General features: G+C 47.3%; 1 protein-coding gene across 1 annotated transcript in view; it reads right to left on the bottom strand.

Moving 5' to 3' along the window:
* LOC119973467 (potassium channel subfamily K member 2-like) overlaps window positions 1-19,691 on the bottom strand; it is a 236,812-nt gene that overhangs the window by 42,976 nt on the left and 174,145 nt on the right. Inside the window, exon 5 of the mRNA XM_038811665.1 lies at window positions 8,389-8,526. Within this exon, the coding sequence (XP_038667593.1) occupies window positions 8,389-8,526 (138 nt within the window). The remainder of the gene's footprint in view (window positions 1-8,388; window positions 8,527-19,691) is intronic.

Genomic DNA, 19,691 nt, shown 5'->3' with positions numbered 1-19,691 from the left:
CATGCCAACAAAACACCATTGCTTCACATGCTGTATTAAAGTGTCACCACAACTTTGATCACTTCAGGTATCTGAGGCGGGATTCTTTGATCCTGAGGCTAAGTGTTGACGCCGTTGTAAACGCCTTCGCATTTCTCGACGGCGTCAACATGGCCTCAGGAGCAGCGATTCTGACCCTACAGGAGGCCAGCATGGCACTGGAGCGACCTAAGCCGCTCCAGCTGCCAATCCCGGCATCAGATGGGCACAGCGGGTTTGCGCATGCACAGTGGAGGTCGCGCGCACCAATGCGCACATGCGCAGTGGGACCGGCGCAATTGCTGTGCATGTGCGGTGACTCCCTTCTCCGAGCCGGCCATGATGCAACATGGCGTAGGGCTACAGGGGCTGGCGCGGAACAAAAGAGGCCCCAGCCCGAGAGGCTGGACCACCGATCGGTAGGCCCCGATCGTGGGCCAGGCCACAGTGGAGGCCCCCCCGGGGTCGGACCCCCCCCCCCCCCCCCCCCCCCCCCCCGACCAGGCTGCACCCGAGGTCCCCCCGGGTAAGAACACACGTGGACGGAGCCGGCGGGACTCAGGTTTTATTTTTATGCCGCTCGGCCCATCCCGGGCCGAGAATCGCCAGGGGGCCCCGTAGAGCGGCCCCCGACCGGCGCCGCGGCATGGACTGGAGTCGGGGCGGTGTCACGCAATTCACGCCCATCCCGGCGATTCTCCGGCCCAGCCTGGGCTGAGAGAATCCCGCCCCTGACTTTTCCTCTATCCAACTTTAAATCTGGTTCCTGCAGCTGTCCCTTTAGCTCAGAAACCCTTCCTCTGCTTTTTACTTTCATTCTTCTGAACAAGAGCTTTTTCAACCTTATTCTTTGTTCATATGATATAACTGTCTTCCTGAAAAATTCTTTTATCCCCACTCCCTTGTTTCTGGGAAATTCTTTTGTTCTTTTGGGAAATCTGCGCACTGCAGTTCCCTTGTCCTGTGTCCAGCTTCTCCTGGCTCAAGCTAACAACTAACCCAACAGTTCTTTCTGTCCCAAAGTGGCCCTTGGTTACTAAGCAGCAGTCTAGATTTTCTTTAAACCCTATTTGCTTTCACGTCGTAAACCATCAATACCATGCAGGCATCTGAACCAAACTGAAGTCATTAACCTTTTCAAATACAGAAACACGAAAATTAAACATACTTGAAACAAAATCTTGGGCTGGATTCTCCCATCGGGCGGCTAAGTGTCGACGCTGGCGTAAAAACGGGAGTGTTTTACTCCGACGTCGGCACCTGTTCTGGGACTCCATTCTGCGGTCCACAGTTGGATAGCACGGGCCGCTCCTGCTGCCAATCCTGGCCTGAACCCGGACAATGCGCAGTTGAGCCGGCGCCAACTAGAGCATGTGCAGTGGCCTTCTTCTCCGCACCGGCCCTGACGCTAAATGGCACAGGTCGACAGGAGCCGGTGCAGAGGAAAGAAGGCCGGGGGCAAAGAGTCCGGCCTGCCGATCGTTGGTCCCCGATCGCGGGCCAGGCCACTATAGAGATCCCTTCCCTTCCCCCCCTCCCCCCAACAGGCCGCCCCTGGTCCCTTCAATGCCGAGGTCCTGCCGGCTCAGAGGATGTTAGAACAGCGCCGGCGGGGCTCGGCTTTTTGATGACGGCCGCTCGACCCATCCGGGCCGGAGAATCTGCGCGCCAGCCCATGCCGGCCTGGGCCGGAGAGTCGGCGCATAACCCAACCAGCGCCGTGCCGACCACGCTGGCCCCAATGGCGCCGATTCTCCGCTCTGTGGAGAATCGCGTCCCGGCATCGGGGCGGCATGGCGTGATTCGCGCGGCCCGCCGGCGATTCTCCGACCCGGTGGTGGGCCGGAGAATTCCGCCCCTTATTTCTAATCCCACTGAAACAAATATAGATTATTTTAAACTACCTCTGTTTCCTGACATGTCACAAATCATGACCACCCCTGCCCAAAAACAGGTGTAAACCAATTTCCAGGCCGATAAATCCATTAGTTCTAATGCCAATGTTGCATATGAGTCTGCTATCAAGAGAGAGACAGCACAGGAACAATGGTGAAATATCCTCTACAGTATCAGCTAGATAATCTCAAATGTAGAACACAGAGAAGTTGTAAACCCACGACTGCAAAGGTTTACCCATGCAGTTTCACTAAACAGCTCAATGGAAGACTCCATTAGGATCTGGTGACTGACTTGAGTTTGGAACTAATGTATTCCAAAACAAAAGCACCAACATTAACGGCCATTTCAACGCTTCTAGACACAGCTGAGTCCCAGTGAGATGTCGAATCTCTGGACAGGGTTAGTCCAGCGACTGCAAGGAAAGAAAGGAGTAGTCCCACAGGCTGCAAGCACAGGAGATGATGCCAACAATGTGTGGTACTGAGGCCAACACTGCTAGGGTGACGACCGCAGTGGAAAACCTGGAGCATGACGTCTGCATTTTGAGTGTGGTGTCCGAGGCATGGCTTAGTTTGTGACGGCCATGGCTGAGGGCCTCGACATCATGTCAGTCACCGAGGAATTTGTCCCAGACACAGGTGGACATTGCTAAGGTACTGCAGAGCATGGCCCAGTCACTCAGGACCATCGCTGATGGTGTTGACACCTTTTGCAGACAATGGGGAGGCTCCAGGACTGGCACCACCAGATGACTCTGGAGCTCACTCCAACTGCCCTCCATTCCTTGGAGTCCCGCAGGGCCCTATGGGCACCGTCAAGGAGGAGGATGGACTGGGGGCCTACCCAGGGCCTGCCACCGAGGAGACAATGGCGGTCTCCAGTTCTTCCGAATCGCCCTCCTGACCCCGATGCATCTCAAGGGCAGTGGGCAGAACGGGATCGCACAGTGACCCCAGTGACACCAGTAGGTCGAAATGGGGGCCCCCTGGCTCCAGGCCGTCAAAAGGATGTCCGCCAAGGACATCAACGGCCACATGGCACGGAAAGTAGCAGGCTGCCTCCACCTCTGATGTGCACCCTGGGGACATATCTAGATGTAGCACTAGATCATCGAAGATCGAGAAGAGTGAGGAACACTGATTGGGCACTGGGGGGAGGGGTCACTATCTGTAACTAGGGAGAATGGAAATCTTTAACAATGAAATGTTCACTATTAAAACATGTCACACCTCCTATATGAGGAGCCTCTGTCACATTAATCTTCACAGTGGGTCTGCCTGCACTCCCGCCCCCTGTTTTCCTCCGTCCCGCACCCCCCCCAACCATCCCCTCCTCCCCCCCCCAGAGCACAGTGGTCCAAGATAAAAATCCTCCCACGCAGATCCCGTTCAGAGGATGAGTGTGAGCGCACTGTCAACAGAAAGACAGGGGTCAGACTTCAGCAGAAACTGAGGAGCACCAGAGCTTTCCTTACAGTGAGTTATGATCATCCTTCTGCCTAGTAGGCTGACCCGCTGACAGTGCCAACACAGGCCCATTACACTGGAGAGATGTCATGCATACCCTTGGAAGGTGGAACGGGGAAGGGGAGGTGTGATGGGGGGAAATGTGGGGTAGGGGGATGGGGAAAGGGGGACTCGGGAAATAGGAGAATGGGGGAGGGATTGGGTGTAGGGAAATAGGGAGAGGGGGTGAGGGGTGAGAAGGAGGGAAATGGGGGGTGGTCTTGAACTGACGGACACAGCCTCTTTCTAGGAGAATCTGGGGACGATGAGGGCCTCACTGGTCCTCCTGGCATGTCAGAACCTTGCTGCTGCTGCCGGTCATCCATCCTCTAGTTCCTCCTCGGATATGTCCTCCAGCCCCTCCTGGACTGCCTCATCCTCCTCCTCTGTCGTGGTCTTATGTCCCTCCGCCTCATCCTGCTCCTCCTCCAACATGTTGTTCCGCTGTTGTGCAAGGTTGTGGAGGGCACAGCAGATCACCACAAAGCAGGACACTCTCTGGTGAGTGTACTGCGAGGCACCGCCATAGCGGTCAAGGCATATTGAGTAGCCCGACGCACTGCTCAATGACAACATGGATTAAAACATAGGCCTCAATGAATTGGGTCTGCGCCTCAGTCTTAAGCCTCCGCACCAGCATCATTAGCTGTGACCTCAGCGGGTATCCTTTGTCCTCCATCAGCACACCCCTGGGGTGGTCCTCAAAGACACCAGGAATCTCCAAGTGCCCAAGGATGCAGCTGCCATGCACGCTTCCAGGGTAGTGGGCACATATGATATGGAAGCAGTCGTCGCACACAATCTGAGCATTCAGGGAGCTAAACCCTTTCATATGAATACAGGACATTCGCTGATGCCCCTGTGCTTGCAGGGTGACATGCATGCCATCAATCACCCCCTGGACCTGGGGCATCCCGGCAATTGCAGCAAATCATGCAGTTCGGGCATATTGGTGGGCCTGGTCCAGTTTGAAGGTGATATAGTCCAATGCTCTGGCATACAGTGCAGCAGTCACCTCCTGGATGCACCTGTGTGCTGAAGATTGGGACAGGCTGCACAGGTACCTGTTCAAGCCTTGGATATTTTTATTGCCCATTCCTAATTGCCTTTGAGGGAGCAGTTAAGAGTCAACCACTTGCTTGGAGTCACATGTAGGCCAGACCAGGTAAAGGTACCTTCGCTGAAGGACATTAGTAAACAGATGGGTTTTTACGATAACCATGATGTGGAGATGCCGGCGTTGGACTAGGGTGAGCACAGTAAGAACTCTTACAACACCAGGTTAAAGTCCAACATGTTTGTTTCAAACACGAGGAAGGAGCAGTGCTCCGAAAGCTCGTGTTTGAAACAAACCTGTTGGACTTTAACCTGGTGTTGTAAGAGTTCTTATTTTATGATAATTGGCAGTGGTTTCATGGTCACCATTAGACTTAGAATTCCAGAATTTTAATGAATTCAAATTTCACCATCTGCAGTGGTAGGATTCAAACCCGGGTCCCCAGAGCACTCTCCTGGGTTTCAGGTTTGCTAGTCCAGTGACAATGCCACTGCACCGCTGCCTCCACAAATGACCCCATTGCATAGAAGCTTAGAGCTGCAGCGACTTTCATGGCCACCAGGAGTGGGTGTCCTCTTCCTCCACAGGGTTGCAAGTCCACAAGGACATGGTACATGTGCCACACTGTCTCCCTGCTATTATGCAGTCTTCTGCAGCACATGGTGTCTGTCAGCTCATTGAATGACCAACAACACCTGTACACGTTGAGTCTCCCCTTGTAGATCCCCCCTCAGTCTGATGGGCGGCTGGGTCTTCAGGGTGTGTGGTGACTCCCTGCACATGAGGTTCCACCTCCAGTCTGCGTTGCCGCTGCTGCCTTCTATGGTGTCTGCCCATCTTGGCTGCCACAAGCAATGCGAGGGATTCAACACCAGAAAACATAGTTATATCGGGAAGGAATTGGAGCAGGAAGGAGTCTGACAATTAGTTAGAGATTTCATACTGGGACCATCAACTTCCTAAGCCTCCCCTACCCTCACCATGGCTGTCCCGCCTTCTCTCCCAGAGTGCCATCCAGTGAGCCAGTTGTACTGGCAAACCTTGATCCACACATTCACCCCCAGTCACATCGGGGGCTCCTGGACCCCCGATCGCAGACCTCTGCTCGGAACACTGGGGAGGCTGTACGCAGCTGCCCTACGCTCATCCGCACACTTACCTTTTGGTTGCGAAAGCATCCTCGGTGCTGAAGCCTGCTCTTTAGTGTGTGCTGGTTGAAAGCTGCCTCTATGCTGCTGATGCTGCTAGAGTTCAGGCACACTGTTCAATCACATAGGCGGGAAGGTGTCAGGGTCCCCACCCATCCATCCGATTAAAGGCTCTCCCTACCACCAATTTGTCTCAGAGGAGGGCATTAAATTCCACCCATGGACTGAAGATTTCATGGGGAAAATGCAGGTGACAAATGTCTTGCCCAGTAGCTGGAGAGCATATAGAGCCTGGCAAATTAAGGACCAATTAGGCATGAAACTGGGTAGTGGCACTCATTCCACGGAATGGGGGATTCCTGGTGGCAGAAATTCTGTCATCCAAGGATTGCTGGTAAATTCTGCCTTTGAGCCAGAACCCTCTTCGGAGACTAGAACACCTCGGGTACATTTCAGTGACCGGGTTGCACCTGGAGTGGATCAGTGCATTCTGGGTGAATAGCACGAGAGGGCAAAATCGAGATGCGCATCTGGCGTTAACCATTTTGAAATTCATCCAGCCCGCTCTTGATGGCAAGTTCCGGATCAAGCTCATAAATGGGGAGAATATCATTAATCCTCATTTGCATTCATTTCAAGCTCATTAAGGAGAATTAAGCCGAAAGCAGCAGCCTGCTGGGAATGACCTTACTTCCCACTGAGAAGTCTTGTAGGCATTGTTCAGTACTCCCTTTTCAAAAACGGGAACTAGCGCAATGGCTACCGTGGGAAGTGACAAGGTGAGTAGCCATTTCCATTTTCCGGCATGCAGCTTAAGGGCTTTAAATATTGTGGAGACCCATAATAGGGGCAACCACAGCTACAGCCTGTCTGTCATACCAAACACTCCCAGGACAGAGCCCTGCTGCGGCTTCAATCCTGAAATTCAATTCCACTCCCTTTGACTGTGAGCAGCCTCGAGCTTCACAGCTGAAGGTTATTTCAATTGAAAAATTAGGCTTATTGGTTGTGAGAGTACGTCACGCTCTTCAATTCACAAGTGAAAGGCCTTCCCTCTCTGCTGCAAATTGGGGTTCTTAAGTGCGCAATTAATGCCCATGTAAGGGCCTCATCTGACGATCTGACTGCCACTTGTGCTCATTAAGAGTGGGGGGGGGGGAGAATCACCAGGTGGGAAGGCCAAAAAGCAAACCCTGTTGGAGTCATTACTGAGCGCTCCCTTGACTCTATTAAATACGGTTGTATATATTATCTGCTACCTGATTACCTACACAGATCCCAAGAACTGCCCAGATATACATAAAAAATAAATAAATACACTTTAAAAATATAAATGTTCACCTTTCTCATTCTAGTTTTACAAAGTTTCACCGGCATTCAATTGCCAAAAGGTGTTGGAACATTAGCACACTTTCAATATAACCATGGGGTTGACTGGCAGTACGGATTATACCTTCATGCAATATTAATCATCCACAAGCTCCTGCACTTGAGAATCAGTGCAAGGAGACAGAAAAAGGGTATTTAATACGTCTGGACAGACAAAAACAACTTTTTTTTAATGTTCCTGTGAATTACAAAATGCAGTGCAGCAACTTTCCAAAGCTCATTTGAAAGCACCCAGTTTCTATCATTAAGAAGATCAAGGGCAGCAGACAGGAGGTGACAACACCACCTGCAAGTTCTCCTCCAAGTTACCCACCATACCAACTTGAAAACATATCGCTATTGCTTCAAGGCTGCTGGGTCAAAATCTTGGAACTCGGTCTCTCCAACGGTACGTAAACCACATGGATTGCAACGGATCAAGAAGGCAGCTCACCACCACGTTCTCAAAGGCAATGAAGGATGGGCAATACATGTGGTATTGCAGTGATGCCCACATCCCATGAGCAAATAATAAAAAATAAATAAAAATATGCTCTATTTTCATATTTGATGCCTCGCCCCAAAAATGATCTCCAAAATGTAACTGCATTTCAGGCTTAAGCTTGAAGAAAACTAAAGACCTGCATGTGTATTCTATAATTTAACAAACTATGCTTGACGAACCAGAGGAAACACATTTTGCCACTTGACTTTGGAAAGTCATTCAATGGATGGGAAGTACTTTGGCCCACCTGGGTAAACCAACTATGGTTTGTTTGAATCTCTGGGGAACGTAGACTGAATAGCTGCCCCAAATTAAATCAACTATGCCTAATCTACGATTTGAAAATCATATGACTTAAAACTAAAAATAAATGTGTTTCAAATGTGGATAAAAGGAAAATGTGAAGTTAGGGATGAAAGCAGAATTAAATATTAAAGTGTAGATGGAGTTTTAATTGATCACTAGATTTCTGGGAGCTGGTACTTAAATCCCACCCTTGTCTTTTGAGGTAATTCCTCAAGGGGTTTCCACTTGCGCTCATCAGATGAATCACCAAAATCTTCCACCACAAGGAAGAAAACGCTGGTGCGAATGCAGCAAAATCAGGACACCGAAAAACGATGACAATAATAGTGAGACAAGCAGGGATTGTGGAGCCATTGAGGATCGGACAATGGAGATTTGAATGTTTTATTTCAATTAAGCTGCTTTTAAAACTTAGGTTTATGTTCAATAGTATTTGCTAAAGACCTAAATAACTAACCTAATTTACCACAGTTTCAACCTTTAAAAAGAATGAAAGCTTTGTCGATCCTTTCGAACTTAAATCACTCAAGAAAGAAAACAATAGTCATCATGTTCTGTATGTGAATAAGAATACATGAGTACCTTCAAACCTTCAACTTTGAATTTTGAACGATGTTTGGAAACAGTCCTGGGATTCTGTTTCCTCTCATATTTTCTTGCATGAAGACTGTGGTGGAAATGAGCAGTTTGATGGTGTACGCTTGAGTTGGATGAAGAAAGCTTTGAGAAGGGATGAGGATAGGAAAAAGTAAAGGAAAAGTAAGCTATATTATAAATCGTATTTGTGTACATTTCTTGTCTGCAGCACTTTGCCTTCTTGTTGCCACGTGTTTGCCATATATTTTGTCTGAAAATTTCCATTATACTACTCCATATTTACAATGGAAAACACCCCATTAAGCATTTCACTCTTTTGACTGTACACTTGGCTAGGAGGTTGCACCATCTAACCAGTGATTTCATAAAGATTATTTCCAATTTATTTTACATCCACCATTTTTTGTTTCGATAACTAAATATTTCAGCACAATATACCTGAGTTCTTTCTACTTTTACCTCATTCAAGTATTTACTGGAAGGCGTCAATATGTGTTAAAGGTCCTTAAGCTTAGTCTTGACATTTTTGCCCAGGGCTATGAGAAAGTGAGCAAGATTAGGACTGTGCAGTCTGAGAGTATACAGGGTACCCAATTGCCCAGGACACATCAATACTGTTCAATTAGCAACACTGATCTTTCTTTCGCTTTCACAATTTCTGCTCAGAGGTTTATTTGGCGGACAAAAAGCTGGAAGTCAAATGTCTAAAGCTGTCCTGAGGTAAAATTGGGAGTATTGCTTTTTACAGAGACGCATGTGTAAGTAGAAATGACAGTGTTCTGATTAAACGTCCGTTGTATTCTTTGCTTTGTGTTCAGTAACCATTCAAAAGTGAGAGCGAGACTAGGAATACAGGGAGAAAAAGAAGCTGAAACAAAAGAGGGGTGACGAAGAGGGAGAGAGTAAATCTTTCTACATGGAATATTTTTCTGCCTCAAAAAAATGCCCAGTTAAATTTTGAAGATAACAGATTATTTCTGCTTATATTTTGCTGGAAATTGTAATTGCTAATGACTTCCACCAATGAGACAGAGGGGAGAATTTCAACTCATGGTCCCTTTTTTGGTAAAACCTTTAAAACCTTATAGTGAATCTACCCCACTCAAAACCATAGCAGAATTTCACCGTACTGCACACAACTGTCAAAATTGTGATCCCATCCTCAAAACTGCCACTTTCTCTCTGCCCCAGATCAGACCTGACCAGCTCAGCAGAGGGAGCTAGTGGATTTCCCACTCTCCCCAATGGAAGAGCTGCCCACTTGGTGCCTACTGCAGGCATGCGTCTCAAGGCTAATTTGGTTTATGTCTACATGGAAAGCCACCAAAAGCAAGCCTCTACTAATTTTAGCTTACTTTGGCTCTAAATTTAATTTCTTTCATCACCAATGAGATGGGGGGGAGCGGGGGGTGCTGAAGAGGAATACAAAAAAAGGACGAGAGGCAGTTTCATTTATTACTCTAATTTGACTACACTCTCCCCTCCCCAAGTTGAATATTGAAAGCAAACAAATCCTCTGATGGAAATGGCTAGAGAGGCATTTGAAGAGGAAAAACCAGCTGAGAGTTGGAGAGGCTCCATGCTGCCACTTTGTTGTGAACGAGTGGAGTTGGGAGGAGTGGACATAGAATTAAAAGTCTGGTGAGTAACAGCGGTACAAGAGGAAAGGGAGAACACAAGGGTTGAATGGGTAAGTCAAAGGGGAAAAGATGGGATTGCAGCTTTGGTCGGAAAGGGAATGGATAGTGGGAAGATGCAGAAATTTGGGGTGTGGTGGGAGCAAGGGGGTAAATGGCGTGATTCAACCAATTAGGAATAAAGTCCCATAGTGAGCACGTTTAGAGAAGTGTTTCCTGGCTCTTGCAGCGGTAAGAAACACATGGCTATACAACATGACTCGCAGTGCATAAGGAGACTCATCAGGGAATGCCCATCCTAGATTACACATACCCGGTTTTGTACACTGGGGAGCTCCGCTTGACGGAACTCCCCAGTGTGACAAGAGATCGGGACATCATTTTTAAATGACATCCCAAACTCCAAGGCTACCAAAGTGGCCCCAGCCAGAACACTCTATGGGAGTGTCCTCAGCACCCTCCGCCCTCCTCCCCAACACCTATGCAGGGCAGCCCCGGCCCGATCACACATGCACAAAATGTTGGGAACTTCGAAGAAACAATGTCAGAGTTCCAAATTCGGCTCAGGACGACATCAACATTCTATCAGTGAAGTAGAGTTTGTCAAATGAATATGAAAATCGCTTATTGTCACAAGTAGGCTTCAAATGAAGTTACTGTGAAAAGCCCCTAGTCGCCACATTCTGGTGCCTGTTTGGGGAGGCTGATAGGGGAATCGAACCGTGCTGCTGGCCTGCCTTGGTCTGCTTTCAAAGCCAGCGATTTAGCCCTGTGCTAAACAGCCCCTCTCTGAGATGTGAAGCATTAACTGCAGGCAAAGCTCCGTTAGATCAGTGAGTAACTGTAAAAAGAGGCCACCAGATCAGTAGCACAGGGATGCCATCAGTCAACATGGATCGGGTCAGTTCAGGTCGGTTGAAAGACAGGCTTAAAAATGGCTTTCTGAAAAAGGGTATCACTGTAATTTTGGGGTAGCACGGTGGCGCAGTGGTTAGCATTGCTGCCTCACGGCGCCGAGGTCCCAGTTTCGATCCCGGCTCTGGGTCACTGTCTGTATGGAGTTTGCACATTCTCCCCGTGTCTGCGTGGGTTTCACCCCCACAACCCAAAGGTGTGCAGGGTAGGGGGATTGGCCACGCTAAATTGTGCCTTAATTGGAAAAAATGAATTGGGTACTCGAAATTTAAAAAAAAGAAAAACAATCACTGTAATTTCAGATAATTGAGGTGTTGCAGTGCTGTTTGTGCCAAAATATCGCTTCTTAGATGGGGTGTAAATAAACATGTGATAAGAACACCACAGATCAGTAGTGCCATAGATCCAGAAAAGGGCATGACAAAATAAAGTACTCCCGGCATCCAAATCTGCAATACATTCAAACCTTGTCGTGAAGGAAAGCAGAAAAGCTTCTTCCTACCATAAAAAACATGGAAAATTCAGAGAACATCAGCAATATGTACAGTGGCTTTAACATTGATCATTATGAAGTGCTTATGGAGGATGGTCATGAGACATGTCAACTCCATACTCCCAGAATGTCTTGATCCACTGCAATTCACATACCTCCACAACTAGTCCACAGCAGACGCCATCTCCCTGGCCCTACACTCATCCAGTGGAGCATCACGACAATAAGAACTGCTATATCATACTCCTATTTATTGACTACAGCTCCACCTTCAACATCATAATCCCAGCCAAGCTCATATCAAAGCTCCAAAACCGAGGACTTGGCTCCTCCCTTTGCAACTGGATCCTCAACTTCTTGACCCATAGACCACAATCAGTAAGGATAAACAACACCTCCTCCACGGTAGTCCTCAAGGCCTGTCCCCTACAAGGCTGCATAATTAGCCCCCTACTATACTCCCTATACACACAACTGTGTGGCAAAACGTGGTTCCAACTTCATCTGTAAGTTTGCTGATGACGTGACCATCATGAACAACGATGAGTCAGAAGACAGGAGGGACAAAGAAAACTAAGTGGTGTGGTGTAACGACATCAATCTCTCCCTCAAAGTCAGCAAAACTAAGGAGCTGGTCATTGACTTCAGGAAGTGAAGTATCGTGCATACCCCTGTCTGCATCAGTGGTGCCGAGGTCGAGATGGTTGACAGCTTCAAATTCCTAGGTGTGCATATCGCCAACAATTTGTCCTGGTCCACCCACGTCAATGCTACGCCCAAGAAAGCACAACAGTGCCTATACTTCCTCAGGAAACTAAGGAAATTCAGCATGTCCACATTAACTCTTGCCAGTTTTTACAAATGCACCCTCTCTGGCTGCATCCCAGCCTGGTATGGCAACTGCTCGGCCCTAGACCGTACTACAGAGAGTCCTGAAGACAGCCCAGTCCATCGCACAAACCACCCTCCCATCCATTGACTCTGTCTACACCTTCCACGCCTTGGGAAAGCGGGTAGCATAATCAAAGACCCCTCCGGTTATTCTCTCTTCTTTTTAAAAAAAATGAATTTAGTGTACCCAATTCATTTTTCCAATTCAGGGGCAATTTAGCGTGGCCAATTCACCGACCGTGCACATCTTTGGGTTGTCGGGGTGAAACCCACGCAAACACGTGGAGAATGTGCAAACTCCACATGGACAGTGACCCAGAGCCCGGATCGAACCTGGGACCTCGGCGCCGTGAGGCAGCAATGCTAACCCACTGCGTCACCGTGCTGCCCCGGATTATTTTCTCTTCCAACCTATTCTATCGGGTAGGAGACACAAAAGTCTGAGAACACACACTAAAATATTCAAAAACAGCTCCATCCTTGCTGTTACCAGACTCCTGAATGACCCTTTTATGGACTGAACTGATCTCTCCCCGTATCTTCTCAAGTGAGTAGTATTACACTCCATATGCTTCACCCAATGTGTGTGTCTATGTATTTACATTGTGTACCTATTGTACGTCCTAAGTTTTTTCATGTATGGAATGATCTGTCTAGATTTTAGGAGACCTCTGCCCAAGCAGAACTCATCTCCGGACTATTAATAAGACAAAGGTGAGGATACAGTCTTCACCCCCGTCTGCAGCACTGGCGAGTCTGATGCCCCAAAAATGGCTACCATCGAACATGGACATTAAGTATCTCCGACATGGAGTTGAATAAAGAGACCCAAAAGCTTACAAACTTGGGATATGAATGCAGTTAGCTGGCCCCCGAGAACAAGCTCTCACCTGTCCTCCACCCCAGAGAAAAATCTACTCATTCTCACCTTGGTAAAATACAGCTATGTTAACTGCATTTAATGGATCAGCAATTCATTGCATTGATATGATAACGCTGAAATTCAGCTACGATTAATCAACTTGGTCATCACAGATCCTCTATCTTATTGATACACAGGATCCAACTAGATTAGGTCTACTAGCATGCACAGACTTCAAGCTCCTTACTATTCATAGGATCAACAAGAACAACCCTATTGAGTCGACTTGAAATCTAAATACCCAGACCGGTTCAATACAATCTACAGTTTTAAAGGTAATGCTATATTGCACCTAAAGGAGGATGCAATTCCATCAATAAACCTTCTGAGAAAATATAGCATTAATATCCATGATAAATTAAAGTCCAACGAAACAAAATTAAGCAGGAAGGTAGTACCTGTAATGTTAATCAGACATCTTGAATGGGTTTACAAATCCAACAAAGAATGCAGATGTTTCACTGGATCTGCAAATCGATTCACTGGATTTAGAAGTGGGAGATTTGATGAGGTTCAGGCGACATAAATGGCAACAATTTCAAGATGAGACATCCAAAGTCCAATGTGCTCTAGGCACAGGGAAAACCACAAAGATTGATCTGATTCCATGCAAGAAGTACAGGAAATTTGAGGCTATTTTGGGCCTACTGAGATGGATTAGGAATATCCAGGGGGGCAATATGCCTGACTCACTCTGACCAGGGATTCTGATGCAACTACATCAGGCATGTATGAGCATTGAGCGCACTAAACATCTGACAAGAGAAACCCTATGCTGGCCAGGAATCAGCAGTGATATAGAGCAGATGGTGAGGCTCTGCAAGGCACACCAGCCTAACTAGCACAAAGAGCCTCACAAAACTACACCACACTAGTGGTGAGGACAATTTTCTACTGGTGATGAACTATTTTCCCAAGTTTATAATAACTTGATGACTACAAGATACATCAAGTGCCGCTATTGCCAGGTCATGGAGTACCATTTTCAGTTTGTTGGGGACACCCCAATTGTCCCATATATCGGTCTTTGATATATAGGCAAGCCATTTCAAGATATGTGTGAGAAGTGGAGCATTGATCATGTTGCTTCATTATTACATTATCTTTGATTAAACAAACCAGTGGAATGCATGGCTGGTATTGTTAAATCCTTAATCATTAGGTGTCGGGAAATGAAACAACTCTTCCACATTGCAATGTTACACTACTCAGTGCAACTTTACCGTTGCCAGCTGAGCTTAAGTTTGGAAGTCAAGTTAAAATTATTCTTCCAAGCCATCACTTATCCAGGTTTCCAGCTGTACGAGATGAGTTATTAGAAATCAGGAGAGGGCGAAGGATAGGCATGATTGACATGCAGGTAAAGAATTGCCAATTTTAACCATCAGACAAAATGTTCAAGTTCTACATTCGACAGAGGGCACCTGGTTTCTACTGGAAAAAAGGCTTAAATCGAGGTAGACTCAGGGAGATATCTAATGATGCAACACCCAGTGATCCTATTGCAATTAGAACACGTTCAAAAGTGCGATCTCAATATAGCGCTGTTGGACATCATGGTGAAGACAGCCAGAACAACATTGTAGTACAAAAAAAACAACACACTAACAAAGCAAAAGTACTATATCAACAGTCAGAGGTCGCAAAGAAGCTTCATGGTGACCATATCAGGTCATTTCAGCAAACCACCTTTTACTTTTCAGAAACATGTAAATTTGTAAAATTGTAAACTCGCAAATTCACAATGTATGAAAGTTGAGTTGCAATGTAAATAGTGTTGAGACATCCTTGTTTTTATCTGTTTATTTATGATCAGTGTGTGTAATCTCAACTTTGGAAAAAGGGGGATTTTGTAGTCTGTCTTTAAATGGTTATGTCCATAATCTGTATACATCATCAGATAGGATGTCAGATCAATTGGCACAGAGTTGGAATATATTAGTTGACTAAGCAGGATGTATAAATAAGAGCTCTCCAGAAATGTGGTGTATACTACCGTAATCTTCAAATCAGAGAACTCACAACATAGTTTACTAGTCCTACCTGAGTTATTGGTGAGTTTGTGTTGAAGAATAGAAGGAAACACAACAGCACCCACCATTCAATCCCTGATAGGGAGGAAGAAAAGGAAAATAAAATGAAAGAGGAGAACAGGAAAGGGAGACAAGAGAGAGAAAGAATGACACAACTAGGGAAGGAAAGAAATAGTGAAAAACAGCAACTTGAAGAAACATATACATTTCAGAGAGAAAGCGAGAGAGAGAGTGGGAGAGAGAGAGAGTTCATGACCTAGAAATTCATTGATGCCACACCTAAGTTACAGGCATAAAACAGGCAGCTAAACATACAGTACAGCGGGAGGCTAGTAAATGTGCACTCCATGCCAAAAATCTATCACCTGCCATATTGATAAAGGCATTTAGGTGTAAAGTGCCCCTGTCAGAATAAGCACAACCTCATTTGTATATACAAATAGGGGGCAGCATTCTTCAATAATGGGGTTATGTCCCCACGCCGGCGTGAAAATCGGCGCCAACCACTCTGGCGTCAACGGCCCCGATAATGAGGAATGCTCCACATCCTAGAGGGCTAGGTCAGCGTCGGAGTGGTCCCTGCAGCTCCAGCCAGCGCGGAAACGGCCCGCGCGAGTTCGAGCATGCACGGAATGGCTGGCGTATTTCTGTGCATGCGCAGGGGGTTCCTTTCTCCACGCCGGCCCCCGGGCAGTATGGCGGAGTCCTACAGGGGCCCGGCGCAGAGTAAAATAGGCCCCAACGGAACCAGCCCGCTGATCAGCAAGCCCTGATCGCGGGCCAGGCGACCGTGGGGGCGCCCCCCGGGGCCGGATACCACTGTCCCACCACCAGGACCCCCCCCCCCCCCCCCCCCCCGGCAAACACAACTTCCAGGTCCCGCCATCTGGGCATCTGGGACCATACGTGACCCATGCCGGCGGGACTCGGCCAAACCCGTCGGACACTCGGCCCATCGGGGCCCGGAGAATCGCCGGGAGGACCGCTGTCAATGGCACCCGACCGGCGCGGTGGGAATCCCGCAAGCGCCCGAGAAATGGCATTGGAGAATGGGGAAACTGGTGTCGGGGCAGCGGAGCGCAATTCCCGCGTCCCCCGGGAATCTCCGACCCGGCTCCAGGTCGGAGAATCCCGACCAGGAAGTCTAACTGTTTCAGACCCACTTTATAAAATTCATTCGTAATTGACCGCAGTATGTTCAGGCACTTTTCAGCCAAATTAATGTTCTTAAAGGAACCACTGGGGGCTGTCTCCTGAAAGGCACGTTGTAAATGTTTTACCTATAAATTTGTTTATCTTTTTTTTGATGCATATTTTCTGTCTTTTTTTAAATTAAATTTCTTCAAAAACAAGACTGTCTTAATCAAAACTAGAAAACCGATTACTCTGTGTAGTATAAGGGTCTGGCACATACAGGGTTAATGTGGGACTGAGTATAGTACAGCCCACACAGTGATAGAAGAAGCCACAAGACCCATGTCATAATATACATACATGTATATGATGGTGCACAGACAGACATTGATTGACACACAGGATGACCAATTAACACACAGAACACAGCAGTCAATCACCAGGCAGGACACGGCCACTATAAAGCCAGAGGGCACTAGTTTTCCCACTCTCTTGGATGCAGCCTCCGAGACAGCCAGAGCCTATGAGCAGCAACACAAACATCTACCATGTGGTAGTAAGATAGTCTGGTCGGGTTAGCCTCAGGTCTCCAGTCAACTCAGCATAGTGTCAACCCACAGTTCAAGTATATTTAACAGTTGGTAGTTCAATAAAATAGAGTTGCATTTCTCCAAGTGTTGGAAGCCTGTCTCTCTCACTGCTATGGTAAACGCAGTCCTCGCAGATGCAGCATACCAAACACATCATGGTACCAGTGCATGATATTAGAGTTTGACGGACCTACCTTGAGATAGTCTGCCTTTGACCCGCAATGAGTCATCTGGTAATATCGACAGCGTCCGCCCTCCCCCGCCGCTCCGCGTCGCCGACGACCTCTGTGCCAACTGGAAGGTTTTTAAGCAGAAGTTTCAGCTGTATCTCGAAGCCACTGACCTCGAGGCAGCATCGGATGCCAGAAAGATTGCTCTCTTCCTCTCTACGGCCGGGGACCACGCTATCCACATTTTTAACTCCCTCACATTTGCTGAAGGTGAGGACAAGTCCAAGTTCAAAACAGTCCTGCTCAAGTTCGACAACCACTGTGACATCGAAGTCAACGAGAGTTTTGAACGCTACGTGTTCCAACAGAGGCTGCAGGGTAAGGATGAACCTTTTCAATCCACATCCCGGACCTGGACAATTTTCTGGTCCTGCAAAGAATGCAACTGTCTCGGGCCCAATGCAAGTCGGCGTACGACGCCCACGCCGCGGATCTCCCTGCTCTGGTCCCTGCTGACCGAGTTCGTATTCAGCTACCTGATGGTGGCTGGTCTGCCACAGCTGTGGTGGTCAAGCAAGTGGCCCCCAGATCATTTCTAGTTCGCAGCATGATGGCTCTTTCCTTCGGCGTAATAGGCGGGCACTGTGGCTGCTTCCATGCTTGCCACCTGAACGTGAAACCTTGCCTCGCCTGATGCATACTCAGGACACGCCCTTCCACGAGATCACAGGTCTGCCTCTTCTTTTGCTACCCTCTGCAGTCGATGCAGCTCCGCCCATTCCAGAGCAGGCGGCCCCTGACCCACCCTTGAGGCGGTCAACCAGAATTTGTCGCCCGCCACAGAGACTGAATTTATAGACTGAATGTTTTGTTGCCTTGTTCTTTGTTTATTCGCCTGTACATATTGTTTTCTATAATTTGTTATATGCACTCTATCTGCACTAGACACCTTCCCATATAAATACGTTCATATTTTTTGTATATAGTCAGGTTCCTTGTCATGTAAATATGCTCACATACTCTGTACATAGTCAGGCACATTCACATATTCACTATTTATTGCCATGTACACATTTGTTTAAAAAGGGGGAGATGTCATAATATACACATAAGTATATGATGGTGCACAGACAGACATTGATTGACACACAGGATGACCAATTAACACACAGAACGCAGCAGCCAATCACCAGACAGGACACAGCCACTATAAAGCCAGAGGGCACTAGTTTTCCCGCTCTCTTGGGATCCAGCCTCTGAGACAGCCAGAGCCCGTGAGCTACAACACAAACATCCACCATGTGGTAGCAAGATAGTCTGGTCAGGTTAGCCTCAGGTCTCCAGTCAACTCAGCATAGTGTCAACCCACAGTTCAAGTATGTTTAACAGTTGGTAGTTCAATAAAATAGAGTTGCATTTCTCCAAGTGTTGGAAGCCTGTCTCTCTCACTGCTATGGTAAATACAGTCCTCGCCGACCCAGCGTACCCAACACATCAACTCAGACCTTGTGTCAGTGTGGTGTTGAGCAGAGATGTGTTAGACATAGGCGTGGAGGTAGTCCTTGCCTGTATCCTTTACTGTACCTATGTATATAGCTACAAGTAGTTAATAAAGACTTGCTGTTAACATACAGAAGAATTCTTCAACAGAGTTGTTCTATAACCAATACCATGACAACACCCCAAGTTCAGTGTTTTTTTTGAGTAAATAACCAATGTACCATCTACAAGATGTACTGCAGCAATTCCCCAAGCCTCCTTCGACAGCACATTCCAAACCCCCCTGACCTCTACCAACTAGAAGGGCAAGGGCAGCAGAAGCTTGGGAACACCAACACCTGCAAGTTCCCCTCCAAGTCATACACAATCCTGACTTGGGAATTTACCGACATTCCTTCAGTGTCGCTGGGTCAAAATCATGGAACCCCCTTCCAAACTGTACTATGGGCATCTCTACAAGAACTGGACTGCAGCAGTTTGAGAAGATGGCTCACCACCACCTTCTCAAGGATAATTAGGGATGGGCAACAAATGCTGGCCTAGCCAGTGATGTCTATATCCCATAAAAGAATGACAAACAATTTCAGTACTGCTGTAATGAAAATGAATATTACCAGTGCTAAAAAAAAATGTATAGGGCTAGAAATTGGTTCACATGGTTGAGATGAAGGTGGGCAGCCTGATTTGGCGCTGCCACCTAAAATCCCTGCTGTGGGTGTTGGGGCTAAATAGTTCCTGTGTTGAAAGTACATGGTGAAGACAGCCTTCTGATCTTAAAGGCAAACTATCCCTCTTAAAAGGAAATGTCACTGCATTACAGGAGGTTGTTGATGAATATTGCTGCAAATATATACAAGGAAAATAGAATACCAGGGCAGAGAAAAAGCTCTGGTATATGATAGCACTGGAGGCTTTGCTTGAGAAGGTGTGTTAGGAAAGAGTTAATGTTCCCCAATGCCTCAGTCAGAGTTGGAGCTTTAATTATTTAGTAGACCACACTGAT

This window comes from Scyliorhinus canicula, chromosome 1 (assembly GCF_902713615.1).
Source record: "Scyliorhinus canicula chromosome 1, sScyCan1.1, whole genome shotgun sequence".
In the NCBI taxonomy this organism is placed as follows: domain Eukaryota; kingdom Metazoa; phylum Chordata; class Chondrichthyes; order Carcharhiniformes; family Scyliorhinidae; genus Scyliorhinus; species Scyliorhinus canicula.
Note: the sequence above shows the minus strand (reverse complement) of the source record. Positions and strands in the feature narration are given on the sequence as shown.